Below are 17835 nucleotides of genomic sequence, written 5' to 3'. Positions count from 1 at the left end.
CTCCTTTCTTTAAATTTAAGAAGAGCTCAGATCTTGTGCGCCCATAATATGCTATGATGTGTAAAAATCAATTGAATACGATTTTCATACGTCATTTTCCTTTGGCATGACAGTTTTGTAAAACGGAAAACTCTGTCTTTTGTTTTCTTCCCTTCTTTCTTTTTTAAGCGCTCAGAAGATAGGCAGCGCTTTTTGATTTCGACTTGCCTCTGAGTACTAGTATACTAGTGCTAATGCGTTTAAATGGCGCACCAGCTCATCGATGTGTAGGCTTTTGGGGGGGGGGGGGGGGGTCCATTTTTAAAATAAATAAAGCTGTGAAAACTGTATTTTATTCTTTTAACGTAATGCGCAGGTAGTTTCGATCGTTTGTCCATAAGAAAATTTCTTAGCGGTAGAGTAATTCTTATCGAAATTGATCGTTGAACTCAAATGAAGCCTAAAAAAACGCGCCTGATGAGCTCAACGGTGAGCTCATTTTCGGAAAACGAAAATACGCGTTTACGGTTTCCTTGGTAACCTTTGTTTGCTATCAGCTGATGTTTTATTTCCATTTCCCAGCAAAGTCGACGGAGTTTATACTTCTTTTCTTCACTAAATACATTTACTAACACCTGAGCGCTTTTCTAACACGACAGTATTAGAACTTTCCCGCTTGTTTTCTATTGGCTTATATTCCGTCAAGACCTACAGCTGTCGATAGACTAGATTCATTTTTCGTTAGACATCAAGGGATTTAGACACATCTATGCTCCAGCGGATTGATTGTTGTAATTGATAGACAAGACGATGGACAAAGAAGACATGGAGAGTATGGAGCAATCTTATTGGTTGGAAAATTGGTTCCTATAGACTAAAGGAGAAAATGATGGATAAACTATAGGGTCTCTCATGGGTTGCCGTTAGTTAGTCTATTAGCTACCATGTTTGTCCATTGCACCCACCCGCTTCAGCCAATAGGATCCCTCCATACTCGTTTTGCCTTCTTTGTCTATGGCTTTGTTCTAACAGTTTCAACAATCAGCCCGCAGGCTTTTCAAATTTTCACGGATTGAGGCCGAGCGGAATCTGTTTCGGCAGATCCACTCGTCACTTCCGTGAAAATTTGACGCTTCTCTTCCCTTTTCCTGTACCTGGCGTGATACTCATTTCTCGAAATTCATCATTAATCATAAGTTTTTATCGCTTTTTCCTATTAAATCGTTCGTAGTATTTCAGCGTTCCAGTAACACCATCGTGTAAGCAGATTGTAAAAACCAGGTAAAAACTGTTTGCTCAAGTGGAGTGACTTCTTTTTTTTTTTTTTTTTTTTTTTTTTTTTTTTTTTTTTTTTTTTAAAAAGGTCACCCTTAAAATGAAAAGGTTACAATCACAGTTTGAAATTCAATTTGTCTCGTTTCGGCGTGCCTGAACGTCGAGCAAATTGAATTTGTTTGTTCCGTAAATTCAACGCTTCGGAATTATTCTTGTAAGCGGACTCAGTGCTCGGTAATTGTGTTCCAAACAGATTGAAGTGACGCTTTTTTCGTAAATCTCCGGTAGCGAATGGACAATGGAAAGGACAATAAAAATTTAACCTACTTTCAGTTTTAATAGTTTTGTTTTTCGGAAAACCGCAGTTATTTGCCGCAAGCTGTATGTTGAAAAACACGGCTGTGTATGATATTTAAAGTAACTCTCTAGGCGAAATTGCTGAAACCTCATACTTCCGGGACAACTGGATCGCGTTTGACAGATGGAAACCGACTCGATTACGGTGAGATCTTTATCGCTCTTAATAAGTCTTCCGATTCCACAACAATTTAAGTTTGATGAAACATGCTACGTGGAGTATGTGTTAACAGTTCTTCTGGGTTAGTTTTCTTTTGGTTGGGTCAGCCAAACAGATTCGGTTGCTCAACACAATTTTCGGTCAAATAACCGACCGAAACGTGAGGCTACTCTGAGACATCTGGGAATGAAGAAAGTATCCTGCTCTGTCGTGCTAAGGAAAAACGCCGTATGAACATTCGAGAGTTGCCAAATTTCCCCTGATAAAACAGGTATTTTTGAAGAAAGTTATGCATATTTTTCCTTGAGGTTTTCAGATACTTTAGAGTAAATTTTGAATAAAATTGTCTGAAGTTGTTAAAGAAAAATATTCACAATTTTCTACGTGAATTCGTTCTCAATTGAGGGAAACATGGCAACGTCTGAAGGCTCATACGGCGTTCCTCCTTAGCACGGCAGTGCTGAACTAATGAACTCTTGTTTCTTTCGATGCCAATCAGAGGTTGCGATTTACGAGTGGCTGGCGCATTGGACTATCACCGATGCAATCCAGGCTCGATCTCGGATATTTGTGTCTGATTCTTTATAGGGTTACGTTTTTCAACACAAAATTTGGATCAACGCAACCAAACAAGATGTAACCAAAAAATAATGACCGCCATAGAAAAAAAAGGGATAGGGGTTATCCCCTAAAATTGTGGTGCCATAGCCCAATTTGTTGGATGACACGGTAGTAAAATAGTGCTGTGTCCACTCTATTTTGCGGGGAAAACAAAGCCAAAAAGTTGAACAATTTTCAATTTGAGTCAGGAATTTTGACGCCTAATGAGCACTCTTTTACCACCTTGTTACACAATTCGGACTACGTTTCTAGTGTTTTTTCTTGTTTGTTGGATGATATGGACATTTCCAATGAATTTTGGTAGTAGCGTAACGCAAGTTGGTGTAGCACCGCTTCATTAGGGTTAGTTACCTAATTATTGAGGTACTACCAATTGATTGGGCACTACTACAATTAATTGAAAATGCCCATATCATCCAACAGTTGGTACGGAACCTCTTCCTCTTTTTTTCCGTGACGTTTAAGTTCCTTTGTGTTGGTAGAGAGTACCCTGCGTTAACACAAAATGTTGGTCACTTTTTTTACTGTGTAGCTTCCAGAAAATGAGGATTGAGGGGAAACCTCGGGGAGGAAACTCATATCGGGAGTGCTGATGCGGAAGGATTGGGGGAGGGGGTGGGTGGCGAAATTTTGGCCGCGTAAATCAATAGACAATTTCGGCCGTTGAAGTGGTAATGTAAATACAATGTGAGCGGACAGTCCGGCGAATCTTCCCGAGAGCCAAACTGCGCGTCTCCGCACAGTGGAATGAAATTCTGAGAGAGGTCGGACACAGCATTTATTATTCGTGCTTTTTCATCACGGAAAAAAACAACTTAGCGCTGAGTCCTAACATTTTAGATCAAATGGAGCCACCTAAAGGCAGCAGCGCTGAGCCCTACAACTTTAGGATCAGCCCTACAGCTTCAGGTTCCAGCCTTACAACTTGACCCTAAAGTTGTAGGGCTCAGCACTACTGCCTTAAAGTTGGGTCCATTTTATTTTACATGTCAGCTGATATGACACTCCGCAAAAAGTGAGCCACACCATGAGGAGAATAGATTCTGCTGTGCATTTATAACACTCGGGATTTTGGGGCTGTATAGAATCCGGCACAGAATGGAGCGTTGCATGTGTGAGGAATATACAATTTGATCATAGATTCTTATGTAAAAGTTCGCGAGAAATACGATGGTGCCACTGGTTTCCTCTGAAATAAACTCCCAAGCTCAAAAGAAGCTCTCAAGTTGAGTCCAAAATGGACGGGATATCCCACGCTACCCTGAGAGTCCATCTGTATCTGTACATCAAGACAAACTCTCCACGCAAAGATAGAGAGCAAATACATTGACAGGGCTGCCACTTTATTTGGGGACTCCTTAACAGAAAACACGGCAGCCCTGTCAATGTATTTGCTCCCTATCTTTGCATGGAGAGTTTGTCTTGATGTAGACGTGGACTCTCAGGATAGCGTGGGATATCCCCTCTATTTTGGCCTCAACTTGAGAGCTTTTTTTGAGCTTGGGGGAGTTGATTTCAGAGAAAACCAGTGGCCGTGTGTCGTGTTTCTCGCGAACTTTTACGTTAGAATCGATAGTCAAATCGCAAATTCCTCACACATGCAACAATTCCATTGGCAGCATAGATTGGAGCATTGCGAGTTCACGCCTCGCGCCAGCGCGCCTTCAATTTTGCAGACGCAACACGGACATCCATCGAGTACGAATAGTTGTATCACTGCGCCGTAATCAACGCGCGTCGTTCTCCTTGCTCTATCTCCGTATTGTGTTTGCCCCTCCATTTTGGCCTCAACTTGAGAGCTTTTTTTCAGCTTGGGAGTTGATTTCAGAGAAAACCAGTGGCACCATCGTGTTTCTCGCGAACTTTTACGTTAGAATCGATAGTCAAATCGCAAATTCCTCACACATGCAACACCTCCATTTCACTCCAAAATGTTTAACAATGCGACGGAGCCACTTTTAAACCCCCTTGTCCCCACGTTTCGTTTTAACAGAGATGTGAGCTTTCAAAGTTTTGAGATCATATCCGACTGCCTCGATTGACTCTGTTCACTGTGCGGAGCTCGAGTAAAAATGGAACGTTCCGTCGGCAAGAGAAGCGAACTTTTACCAGAATCGATCCCGGTGTGAGGTTGCGCCAAAAAAGCACTCAGCTTACCCGGGACGAAATATCGGGGCGATCACGCACTAATCACTTCCCATGGTTTTGAAGTAAATGTTGGAGATCAACTTGCATCCTCGTTCAACCTTTTTAGTTCCAAGTTAAGTACCTATATGGGAGAGTATATACACTCATTCTAACATGGAAACCTTTATAATCCAGTAAAATGGCGGCGATTTTACGTGGGAGAGGCTGTTGCCGATTGAATCGTTATGACTCAGCCCATCAGAAATAGAAATTCCAGTGTGTCTATATTCCTCTCAAGTACTGTGGTGCTGTGATCAAACTAAGAACCTTAGAGAGAGCGTTTGAACCAATTTTTTTTTCTTAGAATTATATAAAAATTACGGATGTATGAGGGTCGCATCCAGAGAGTAAGTTTACCTATTCAATATCTCTTAAATTGAAATGCTCGTAAATAAAGAAAATCTGTAAAAAATCGTTGAAATGCCACTACTCTCAGCTCCTTAACGCGCTATAGATTTTTAAATTTGGTTCGATAGAATTTTATCTATCCCTCACGATAGACACAGCAGTTCATTTGCCGATGGCACTCCGTGAAATTTTAGACCCGCGCGGAGAGGAAATCCTTTTTCTAGAGTTTTATCGAACTAAATTTAAAAATCTATAGCGTGTTAGAAAGCTGAGAGTAGTGGCTTTAAGGACGGCTTAAACAAGCGAACGTGATATAATCATGGTAAATTGAATTTTGCATCCAGTGCATGCGCAAGATTTACAATACACAATTTGTATTTTATAATTTACATTTTTAGTGAGAAATTAAATTCCTCTGAAGGGAAGTAACAACAACTTCATTTCGGTATTTGTTCATTTACCCACGGCTCGTGGCGCCACGCGACAAAAATTGTTGCATTTAACCACAAGTTATTGGTGCTGTGTGGCTAAATGTAACAATCAAAATGAGTGTGGCTAAATGTAACTATCGAAATGAGTGTGGCTAAATGCAAAATTTGTTGCAGTTATCCATAGACGTCATGATGACGTCAGCGATTTCGGGATGACTTTAGCGCCTATAGGAGGATGTTAGCGACTTTATAATAGCGACATTAGGATGACGTTAGCAACTTTATGAGTACATTCGCGACTTTAGGGCGACGTTGACGACCTAGGATGATGTTAGTGTCTTCGTTTCACGCAAAAATGGACAAAAATAGCGGAGTCGAATTCTCCAAAAAATCTGGTATTTTCAGAGCATAAAATGCATCATTTTGCACCAATATAGAAGGAATATCACAACGGTGGGATCCAGTTCTCACAAACGCAATCCAGCACTGCTCGCAAGGACGTCTATCTTTGGGCGATCGCCCTTGCCAGTCGTCTCAAGCTCACTCGGACTCAAAAAAGATAAATTCCGTATTTCCGCCAACTTTGGCAACCGCGCGAGCGACCCGGGAGACAATGCAAGCTCTCAAAATAGACAGATAACCGGATCAAGCTCTCGGTCGAGTGGAGGAGGGGACTCCAGCCACAAAGGAGCCCCTCCGTGGGGGAGGGGCGGGGGCGTGAAGGGGGGCGGGGAGGGGGGCGGGGAGGGGGGCGGGGAGGGGGGCGGGGAGGGGGCGGGGAGGGGGGCGGGGAGGGGGGCGGGGAGGGGCGGGGGGTCAATGCAGTTTTGCACGATGATCCGCCCTCGACGATGACCCGGGACATATTTTCAAGAGATCTTTGACACCCGAATAGCCAGCTGGACTCGGCGATTAATTCCAATCCGCAGACGAGCAAGCAAGCGCACTGAAAAAAAAATATTGGTGTATTTACTAAGAAAAGGGTAAAATTACCAAGAATTCAGGGTTCTATTTGATCCCAGTTTTTTCTTGGTAAAATTACCATTTATGGAATTGGTAATTTTACCGAGAAATCTCGGTAAAATTATTGAACTTTCTCGGTAATTTTACTAGACCTTGGTAAAAACGCCAATATCTTTTATCGACTGTGGTAGAATTACCGAGATAAAATGGCGAAATTACCGGGAATTGATTACCAATAAGAAAGGTATTCTTACCTGAAAAACAAGTAAAAATACCGGTTTTTAGGTAAGCTTATCAGTCTGTGTTGGTAAAATTACCAATAATTGGTAAAAAAAGTGAGATGGTAAAGGTACCAACGGACCTTAGTATAAACGCCGAGAATTTTTTTTCAGTGCGATTACTAAACTATGAACGAAGTTTAACTTCCGGTCACATTTTCCTCGCGGTAAATGACTCGTCAAGAACGATACGCACATTACAATGCCGGAAAAGGTAACCAAAAACCTAGACTATCTCGGTTCAATTGGCGCCACCTATCCGCAAATTGAAAACACCTCGGTTTCGCGCCGAACCGAATGATGTCATCCGGTATAAGTACCAATGAGAAGCGAGCACGAATTTCTGCGCCTTACATTAAATGTCTTTCTACTCCTCGTATGTGAAAGCAATAGGAAAGTTGAAACTATACCCTCAGATTCAAGGAATCCAATCTCATCCGGCTCATTTGTAAAAACACTGACGTGCATCGGGAAACCAATGATACATACGTTGTTTCTAAAATGAGCCAGATGTTGCAGTTCTTAAATCCTAATTGCCATATGTAGTCAATTTGTACTTCTAATTTGAACCGCAAGAGCGCTACACGCGCTCTATTTAATTGCTTAAAGGGAAACTTTGACATTATATGATGCTGCAAAGATTAAATTTTTCTGCGATTTTTAGTGGTGTGAAAAGTGGCATTGGATTACGTTGAAATGAATTCGGGGCTGAAGCACTCAAAAGTGCCAGTTTTGACATTGTTCCCGAAATTCGGCTTTCTTGGAGAGTATTTTTCTGGAGGGTTGAGTCCTTTTTCACGAATCCGGTCACACACTGGAAAAAAAAAAACACATTGGATCTAGAGTCCAGGCTCTTAAAAACATCGACAAGAAAAAATACTCTTGATTTAATCAGATTTAAGCTTAAATCGAGAACCTAGCCTCTTAATTTGAGCGGATTTCCTTTTGATTTAAGCTTAAATCTGATTGAATCAAGAGTAATTTTTCTTGTCAATGTTTTCAAGAGTCTGGACTCTAGATCCAATGTGTTTTTTTTCCAGTGGATACAAAATCGTCATTATTGCATCAATCCGGAATGCGCCTTTCAATGGCAATTTGGCAACACCCAAACCTGAGTGTAACAGAGACGGCCAGATAATCATAAACTCGACGTCAGAATCAGTGTCCGCCTGCTCTTGCTCCCCGTTTTATCGCTCCGCTGACTAAGAGGCCAACTCGATTAACTCGTGAGCCCTGAAAAACAAGGATTTTCACGGACAGCGGGGCTCATCTCAAAGGGTATTTAGGCCCTTACGTTAGCAGGCTACGAGTTCACCCGTGTTGTCTGTCCCCTCTTTGGATCTATTGACTTTCACCTACGGTTATCAGTAACGTGGCGTGCATTTCGATGTATCGATTGATCTGCCAATTAAACCTATGGAATAGGATCGATGTACAGAGTGTTCGCAACGGAAACCTTAATAATCGATTCTGTACCACAGCTTCGAATGGGGAAATATCGATAATTGATCACTCACGCCTCGCCACTGACGGATATGCACTCAACGGTGAAAAATTCTAGAACCGCACTTAAGTCCTCTTATCCCCTACCCGCCATCCTTCCATTTCATCTTCTCGGCCCCTCACGTCTAAGCAAGTCATCGTATCTTCGTCTTTTTCTCGAGGAAACGAAAAGATCAGAGACCGTGATACTTCACTTTCCATTCTGATGGGGTTTCTGAAGGAAATTCGTTCCGGTAGAGATGGTCGCAGAAAAGGGGCAGAATTTTGAGATGCCCTCCTTACCCTTCCAAGCTCCTTTGAGGACGGCTCCTGTTCTATTTCATATTCAAGTTCGTACTTATGTTTATGTTCGTGTTCATATACTCATCCACGATCAACAAAGGAATTACCAGAAACATTTGGCGAAAAAAAGAAACACGAAAATATGGGCACCCACTGCTGAATTCCAGTCGCTTAAAAGGACCGGAACTTTCCAGGATTCTGACAGTTTCTTCTCCAAACGGACAAATTAATTCAATAAAGAAATTTACAAATGCATAAATATAATGAATGTGAAGGGACACGAATATTTAATCGATATCCTCTCTATTCTAATGAAATCATTTTTAAGATGCTCGATGGATGGGGTGAGGAAGGGAAGTAAGTCGGTCGACGTGAGGAAGGGGATTTTAAAGATCAGAGATTTAATAGAGAGGGTCTTTACTTTCAGAGGCCATTCTTCAGTCATGGACACCCATACATATGTGACCCTGTAAAGGTCGATTTCCAAAAAAGGAATCAAAATTCAGAGTAAGGAGAAAGTCATGAATTCAAGCCGCTTTTACAGCGCGCCCGGGCGCTCTGCGACACCTAATCGCCATTCTTGTCTATCGATCCAGAGGTCATCTGGTAAATGGCATCTTGTAATTTCATCTTGAATGCCACCTATCCACGATTTTGCTGGACGTCCCCTGCGTCTCCTTCCAGGAGGAACCCAATCTAGTACCTTCTTAGTGGAAGGAGAAAGTCATTAAGACTATTGTTTGACGGGAAATTTTTCTTTGAAACATCGTTTTGTTATTCAATTAAAATTATTTGCATATTAACCGCTGACTGTAGGCTATATAATCTTATCAGCTGTTAGTTTTTCAGTCTAACCTCCTGTTTTAATGATTAAAAATGAGAGTGTTATTTTGATAATAAAAAGTGATGGAACTGTGATTCGTAGTATTCTTTTTTTTCAAACAACAATGGTTATGGGCCCAGAACATGAGTTTCGAAAGGCGTTTTCCAGCTTAGCTCTTAAGTTTTGCTCCGAAAAAATTCCGAATTCTAGGAGTTATATTGTTTTTTTTTTTTTTTTTTTTTTTTTTCCACACGTACACTAACGGGCGACTTCAACGATTTCGCTGGCCGCGAAGCAGCCTTTGGGGTTGCGCAGCGCCCCGGGGGTTGGGCCGCGAGGCGGCCAGGGGGCAAAGCCCCCTAGTTTTCAATGTTTTTAATTTGATATTAATTGTGATGTGCGGCTATGTTGCAGGATATGGGCGGAGGTGTACCACGTGTCGGCGAACGCCTCGGGGCTGGTGAAGTGGGAGGAGGTAAGCAAGGACTTGGTGCCGGTCAACATCACCTGCATCCAGGACTCGCCCGAGTGCGTCTTCCACATCACCGCCTACAACAGCCAGGTCGACAAGATCCTCGACGTCCGGCTCGTCCAACCAGGTCAGTCCACCATCTACCTGTCCTTTGAATATTCCCCTCTTTATTTTTCATCGAAAACATTTCGTCACCTTCCAGGCAAAGTATCACAAGCGCCATGCGACGTTTAAAAATTTCCGCCGCCATTTTATTTTTTTACAGAGAAATTGTTCAACGAAGCTGTCCGAAAATTTCACTGAATTTTCTTTGTACTGCCGATAAAATTTAGTGAAATTTCCAAACAGATTCAACCAACAATTTCTCAGTAAAGAAATAAAATGGCGGCGGAAATTTTTAAACGTCGCATGGCGCTTGTGATACTTTGCCTGGAAGGTGACGATTTAAGGTGATTCGAGGACGCCATATTTTCAGCGAATTTTTGCGATCGAATATCGTTCATCAAACGAATTGATGCACTGAAAAAAAAATCACGGCGTTTTTACCAAGGTCCGTTGGTACCTTTACCGTCTCACTTTTTTTTACCAATTATTGGTAATTTTACCAAGACAGACTGGTAAGCTCACCTAAAAACCGGTATTTTTACTGTTTTTTTTTTCAGGTAAGAATACCACTTTTATTAGTAAACAATTCCCGGTAACTTTGCCATTTTATCTCGGTAATTATACCACAGTCGATAAAAAATATTGGCGTTTTTACCAAGATCCAGTAAAATTACCGAGAAAGTTCAATAATTTTGTCGAGATTCTCGGTAAAATTACCATTTCATGGAACTGGTAATTTTACCGAGAAAAAACTGGGATCAAATAGAACCCTGAATTCTTGGTAAGTTTACCCTTTTCTTAGTAGGTAAATACACCGAGATTTTTTTTTTCAGTGTGAATGCTGACCCTAGTAAAAGTGAGTCAGCCTGACGTCAGGCTATGTTTCATAAACTACCCTGAGTCTGACTGATTCAGGCTGACATCAGTCTGACATCAGCCTGATGACATCAGGAATGATGCTGATGATCGGTGAACGCAGGAGCCAATCAGAGTTCAGATTTTTTTTAATTGAAATTAAGAAGAAAATAAGAGAATACGAAACATTAAAACACAACCAATTGCAAAAACAGCAGACTTGGATTGACAAAACACAAAAACAGAAAGAAATGACGATACAAAAATTCTGGTGTAGGATGATGTTCCCGGCATCGATTGCATCAATTCAAAAATCGAATTCAAGTCCCGCGGTGAATTCGAAATTTCTAATCTTTAAACAGGTTGCGCAATCGTTAGAAAAGTTTTGAGGAAAATAATTGCACACCTTCCTCCGAAACGACTAATTTTGAATTAAAAAACTAAAATAGTCAATTTTTTCGGCCAAATGAGCTTTAAGGACTCTTGATTTTATGTAAAAATTCTCCAAATCAGCTCAAATCAGTATAAATCAAACACGAGCCTAGCTTCGAAGGAAAACAGGATTATTGAACCATTAGGAATAATCAACATGCCGTATTTAAACTGATTTTATTAAACATTCCATGTGGATTTATAGAACCTACAAAGAGAAAAATACAAAAGTGAATCCACAATCGAAGAAATGAGTGTTTTTTTAAACATATGTATTGTGAAATTAAACTTCACCTCTGAAGTTTTAAAACCTATCAGCGTTATCAAATTTTTATAAAAAAGCCAGTAGGTTTCCTCCCACAAAATTTGTTCCGATGGTTTTCGGATTAAGGTTTGAAAAATTAATCGCAAATCCGAGCGGGGCACGGAATCTATTATTAACCAAGCCGAGACCCGATTAAATGTCAGTTTTTCCTATTTGCATGACAAAGTGAGAGCGTGAGATAACTTCAGAGCGTTGCTGTCAAGTCCTCCGAGTTACCATTAATTCAAGGCAAACAAACCAGCGGAACCTCCCGAATCGAGCAATACCGCTCCGTCAGCGAAGTTTGTCATGTGTCTGCGCCTCATACTTCGATCCCTTCGCAAATATACATTCACCGTTCCGAATTTGTACAGAGTGTGCGTTTAATAAGAGCTCGGAGCAGTGGCGTGGCGTGAATTGCGATGTATCGATTGTTCTGCCATTTAAACCTATGGTAAAGAATCGATTGTTAAGGTGTTCGCTGCGATCACCCTGTTTATCGATCCTTTTCCATAGGTTTAAATGGCATTACAGTCGATCCATCGCAAAGCACGCCACGCCACTGGCTCGGAGCGTGCCGTTCCAAGTTGGGGATGGAATCTTGTCCTTTTTGCTCGGATGCCATCCTTGAAGAAGATATATTAGTAGCACTTCTTCGGCGTCTGGTTGCTCAAGTTTGCGCAAAGATCCCGCAAGTTTGAGCGTGCTCGGAATGAGTAAAAACATACACCCGAGTTTGTAGTTCCACTTTGATTCTCGGTTTCCCTCCATGAAGTTGTCCTCAAAGAGGAGGTATAGCGGTACTGTCTACTGGATTTCACCGAGGGGAAAACATTCCATGTTTAAAGTAACGGAAAAATGTTCCTTGATCAAATTTCCACAGAGAAGAAGAGAACCTTTTTGATAACTCTTGTAATCCACTCACAAGCTATAACTTGGCTTCTGTAATTCAATTAAACCCAATTTAAACATGTATAATTATGATTGGACGTAATTAAACCGTCTAAATTCACATTTGGATCACTAAAGTTCAGCGAGTGTCCATGTACATTTTTGAAAGACTTTTACCGCGAGCATATCAAGAGTTTAAACATGCTAGCTCTGTCGTGCATTAATATATACTACCACCAAGGCGCTGCATACAACTATTCGCACTCGATGGATACGCGCGTTGCATACGCGTTAGTTGAAGGCGTTTTAACTTTCCGCGCGCTTACAACGCAACAGTGATCTCATGCACGCGGTGTGCTATGTTCATATGAGATATGATCATAATATCGTGACTTTCTCTATCCTGATCTCGTTGTTCAGTTATGAATTACATATTTATTGGTTTGCAAAGCGTATCTTTTACGTCTTTTGGCACAAACCGTAATTTACACACATGAAAACCCAACCTTAATGCAAGATAATCACCGTACCTCACTCAACTCGTATGCTGCTGTGCTAAGGTAAAACGCCGTATGAGCCTCCAGGAATTGTCAAATATTCCCCAGTATTATCCCCCATATTATTAGACATCGATTTTTGAGGAAAGTTAGGAATCTTTTTCCTTGAAATTTTCAAATACTTCAAATCAAATTATCTAAAAAAATTGGTCAAAACATTCAAACAAAATTCACTGGTCCAAATCATCCAGATTAGCCAAGAGACCATTTTTATCAATCAAATGAAACGAAAAAACCGGCGCTCCGCTTCGCTCCGCGCCGGTTTTTTGGGGGGGCTTCGCCCCCCCAAGCCCCCCCAGGACGCGCGCTTCGCGCGCGCTTTTTAGTTTGAGTGTCCATTCCAGTTGTTCTGTCTTCTTAAGCGACCCGCGCGTCCACCGCGGGAAGAGTGTATTTTCCGAAGGGGGGGGGGGGGATCAATCTGTAAGGGAATGAATTAATTTCTTGAGCACAAGATAGTAGTTGCGTACGTTGCCAGCGAACGCGCTGCGAAAGGTTGTGACGGTTAAATGGTGAGATTTTGTTCAAGAACAGATCATTTAACCTGACCCACTGTGCGACGAACAATTTGTCCAGAATCTTCCTTCCCCTGACCCACTGTGCGACGAAAAGTTTGTCCAAAAACTTCTCTCCCCTGACCCACTGTGCGACGATCAGCTTGTCCAAAAACTTTCTCCCCCGACCCACTGTGCGGCCCTGCTCCGGCCGGCTCCCCTCATGCCGCGCACCCCTCGCCTAAAACTTTCAAAGCTCGCCATTTTTAAACGGCTCGGCCGATTTAGCTCAAATTCAATACCAAACCAGTCCTAGGGGAGAACTACCACCCGTAAAAATTTCAGCTCAAAATATTCATTTTCGCTCGAGTTATCGAGTGGACAAGATTTGACCTCCCCCCACTTTCGAGCCCCACCCCTCAAAATCTATTGCCTCAAATTTCAATTTTTTTTCGCAGAATAGTAGTCCTAATGAGTCTCTACAAAATGCAAAAAAATTGGTCAAAATATCTTTCAACGTAAGAAAGATATAACCACTCAAAAATCGAAAAATCTTCAAAAGGCGGAAATACATACATACATACATACATACATACATATATACATACATATATACATACATATATATATACACATGAATTTGAATAGCATATATTTTCGTGATCTACGACCCGTGATCGGTGCTCTTCACAATGTCTCAGGTCTGGGTCCGACATCATGGGAGAATGCAATAGTGTATTTCCTTCGGAAAATACACTAAAATTGGAAGGAAAATATTCATAAGTTCACAAGGAAATTCGTGTTTCATCAAATGAAATTGGGCAACGCCTGAAGGTTCATACGGCGTTTTCCCGTAGCACGTATGCTGACCCAAGGAGGACAGTGTGACCCCGCTTGAACTGGGATACAGCCTGACAACTTTCACCGACGATGGGGGAACGGATGACCTGAATATTTTTGAGGAGATGGAGCCCTTGAACCACCCGCTAATCATTCAAAGGAGGGGCTGAAAAGGGGTGGTGGAGGGGCGACGAGCTCCGTCTCTGCGAGTGAAAGGCAGACGGGGAGGATAACAAATGGGACGCGTGAGTGAGGATACAGTGACCCCCATCTGGGCGAGCCACGAGATTGTTGGAATTCCATCGTCCAGAGAATGTACCAGTTACCGTGTGCGGATAATTGTCAAGTGGAAAGCGGGAAACCCACTTCATTCGTTTTAAACAGAGTGGCAAAATTTCGTGATGTGGATCGTGTTCGATTGTGGTTTGATGTATTGTTTGGTTCAAAACAATAGGACATAACCTCAAACATATGTTTTAAGATTTCAGTTGGAAAAGCTGCAAATGAGGAAATTCCTAACAACTTCACTTTTCATTGTAATATTGTACTCATAAGATTTAGAAATCTATCACAAATTGACTTTTGAGGCAATATTTGCATCTTGAGCCAATCGATATCGAAACAATGTCACCTATTTGATGTAATATCTCCAGAAATCCCTAAACAAATACGACTTACTCGATTCAACGGTTTGATTAACGGAATAAATAGTCGTTTTCTGCGCGAGAGAATGCAACTACATTTCACTGTTGCCAAATTTCCCCTGGGAAATTTCATTTTTACTGGGAGAATCTTGAGCATTCCTAACTGAAAATGTTAATAATTCCTCTTCTGATCTCATGCAAAAATCAGAAAAATTTTGAGAAAAATTGAGCAGGTACATTTTTGTTAAAAATTGAATCGCTTGAGTCGAATTGGAACCTTGGAATGGAGTTGCGTTTCTTCGTATGTGTGTGTTTTTTTTTAGTATTTTCCTTGTGAATACCGCGATAGAGAAGTGATTCACATGATTTATTTAAGGATTAATTCCTTTTAAATTCATTATTTTGAAACATAAATTGGTCAGCAAGTCTTTGGCAGAGTTAAACTAGAGGACAATGACATCTTTCGACTTACTCGCAAAGCTCCGCTCTATGCTGCTTCAAAAGACGACGCGCACTATACGAAAAAATCGGAATTCTTCATAAACGACGAATATCCATGACGACGAACGCCTCGGGCAGCCGAGTCATCAGGTGACCGAGAACGAACAACTTACAATCCTCTAATTACATCAACTTTCAAGAATGAACGCAGAACATTCTTAACACATATGAAAATATATCGTGAAATCACAGATTTCGTGATTTCGGCAACACTGCTCCGGTTCGGAATCTCCAAAATTAGACAGAAAAAACAGCTGATCGAGACGCAATAAAAGAAGGGAAACCACGACGACCAGACGACGACGATCGATCGCGGAACACCGCTCTAACACACGGGTCACCCTTTTTTAGCGTGTTTTCAACCCTTAGAATCAAAATTTCAAAAATCGGACGACGAATTGCACCCCTTTAGCACGAACCGCACATGCGTACAAAGTTTCAAGGAAATCCGCCTTCGGGAAGTCGCTGAAACATTGGGTACAAAATTGGGGCCTCTCCTTTATAGTTTTAGATTAGATTGAATAGATCTGATCGAAATCATTTTGACTTGAGTCGCATTTTTTTTTTCGCTGAACTGAAAATTTCAAGCTCCAAGTTTCTTTTTCCTAGACTCTATTACATACACTTTTGAAGTTCCGGAACCATAGTAATGTCTTGCCGAGCGATGTAACTGCGTTTGGGAAAATCGGCACTTGAAAATAGGGTTTCGATTAGAGTTGCGTGTTTTTTGCGAAGCGAGCAGAGCAGTCAGCCCTTTCCATTCAACATGAGTGACGTGTACCCCTCAATCTACAGATTCTGTAGCAGCCTCACCTTTATGAGAACCCCATCCACCTTCTTCTTACTCACCCCTCCTTTTCAAGGGAAACTGCGCCGATAAATTTTAACCGGGGAGGGCATAATTGATTAATAAGCGACGTTGCCTTTCGGGCAGAATTACGCAAAAGGGGAGCAACCTCACTCAACCTGCATAAAACTTGGTGGCAGTGTGCTCGCGTAAAACTGAGGACTCGCTTTGTAGGATCGAGGCACTGCCATACTGCCGTGCTAAGAAAGAACGCCGTATGAACTTTCGAGAATTGCCAAATCTCCTTCGATAAATTGTTTATTTTTTAGGAAATTTATCTATCAATATTTTATCGTGAAATTTTGAGGACTTTCGGTGGAATTGCGAGCAAAATTATCTGAAAAATTTGAAGAAAAATACTAATTAGCTTACCAGGAAATTCAAATATTACCAAAGGAAATTTGGCAACCCCTAAAGGTTCATACAGCTTTTCTCCTTAGGAAGGCAGCATGCTAAAGAAGAGCATCGCACAGTGGAACGAGCTAACAAAAGAGGTTGGACATGAAATTCTCGGCTAAAATTTCAGATTTTGATGCTTATTTCATCGCAAATTCAATTTCAAGGGGTGTTGCCAAAAGAAAATTTCATGAGAAAATCAATGGAGCCACATTTAAACTTTCTTGTTTCATATTTTCGATAATTTAAGCTTTCAAAGTTGCCACATTTTGTCCGTCTTCTCCTGATGACTCAGTCCAGTGTGCGCCGTATGAACATTCAAACGTTGTCAAATTTCCTCTCAGAAAATCTTCATTTTTGGAGGGAATCATGATTATTTTTCCTTGAAATTTCCAGACGCTGTAGATCAATTGGACGTATTTCTATCAAACGGAACAGTGTGCATTATGACGTGAGCCCTGTTATGTACCTACATATTCTTATGGGTCTCAGGGCTCATGGTCACTATGGTCACTATGTGCATTAAGAAATGCACATAGTTCTGTTTGATAGAGACGTATTTCTGCTAAAAAAAGCTTTAGACAAGTGGGAACGTTGGGGGTGTGCTCTAGAAAGCTGGATAGTAAACAATGTAAAAGTGGGCGTGATCCTCTTTGGGAAAAGCGGGATTTTACATTTTACCAAATGGAACCAAATGTTACCTGAATGCGGCACCCATGAGCCATAAGTATGGGACAAGAGCGTTGTGAAAGAGGCTCATGAGTTATGTGTTGCCGGATCGTCGCGCGTCCTCTCCGTCGTCGCCGCTGACGTCACTGGCGCTTTATAATGCCCATTTATTCTCACAACCCTCGACTAACGAGCACACCCCTTCTTTTCCACCTGTCTCTGGTTCCGTTTGGCGGCAATACGTCCAAATTACGAACAGAATTCTCTGAAAAATTGTGAGAAGACTTCCCCCGATTTTTCCAAGAATTTACCTTTTGTCTAATGAAATTTGGCAAGGTCTGTCAAGTCTTCAGGTTCACGCGGCATTCTTCTTAGCACGGCTATGTAGAACCTATATTTGTACTGCGTTAAGCAGAAAGGAACCAAGCCACATCTACTATTGCCTAATTTAATTAGGCCATTTAATTTTTTACATAAAAACGGTTGTGCGGATTTTTGTGCAAATTCCAGTGAATTTTCTGCTATTTACGAAGAAAATTCCCTAAAATTTTTAAAGAAATCCGCACGAACGTTCTCTTGTAAAAAATTAAATTTCCCGATTAAATTTTGCAATAGCTGATG

The 17835-nt window shown here is 41.4% G+C and overlaps 1 protein-coding gene across 1 annotated transcript in view; it reads left to right on the top strand.

The window, feature by feature from the left end:
• The window catches only part of sif (still life), a 468396-nt gene that overhangs the window by 73685 nt on the left and 376876 nt on the right, over positions 1–17835 (top strand). The window contains exon 4 of the mRNA XM_072303597.1: positions 9622–9806. Within this exon, the coding sequence (XP_072159698.1) occupies positions 9622–9806 (185 nt within the window). The remainder of the gene's footprint in view (positions 1–9621; positions 9807–17835) is intronic.

Source organism: Bemisia tabaci, chromosome 8 (assembly GCF_918797505.1).
Source record: "Bemisia tabaci chromosome 8, PGI_BMITA_v3".
Lineage (NCBI taxonomy): Eukaryota > Metazoa > Arthropoda > Insecta > Hemiptera > Aleyrodidae > Bemisia > Bemisia tabaci.
This window is presented reverse-complemented; position numbering and strand designations above follow the sequence as displayed.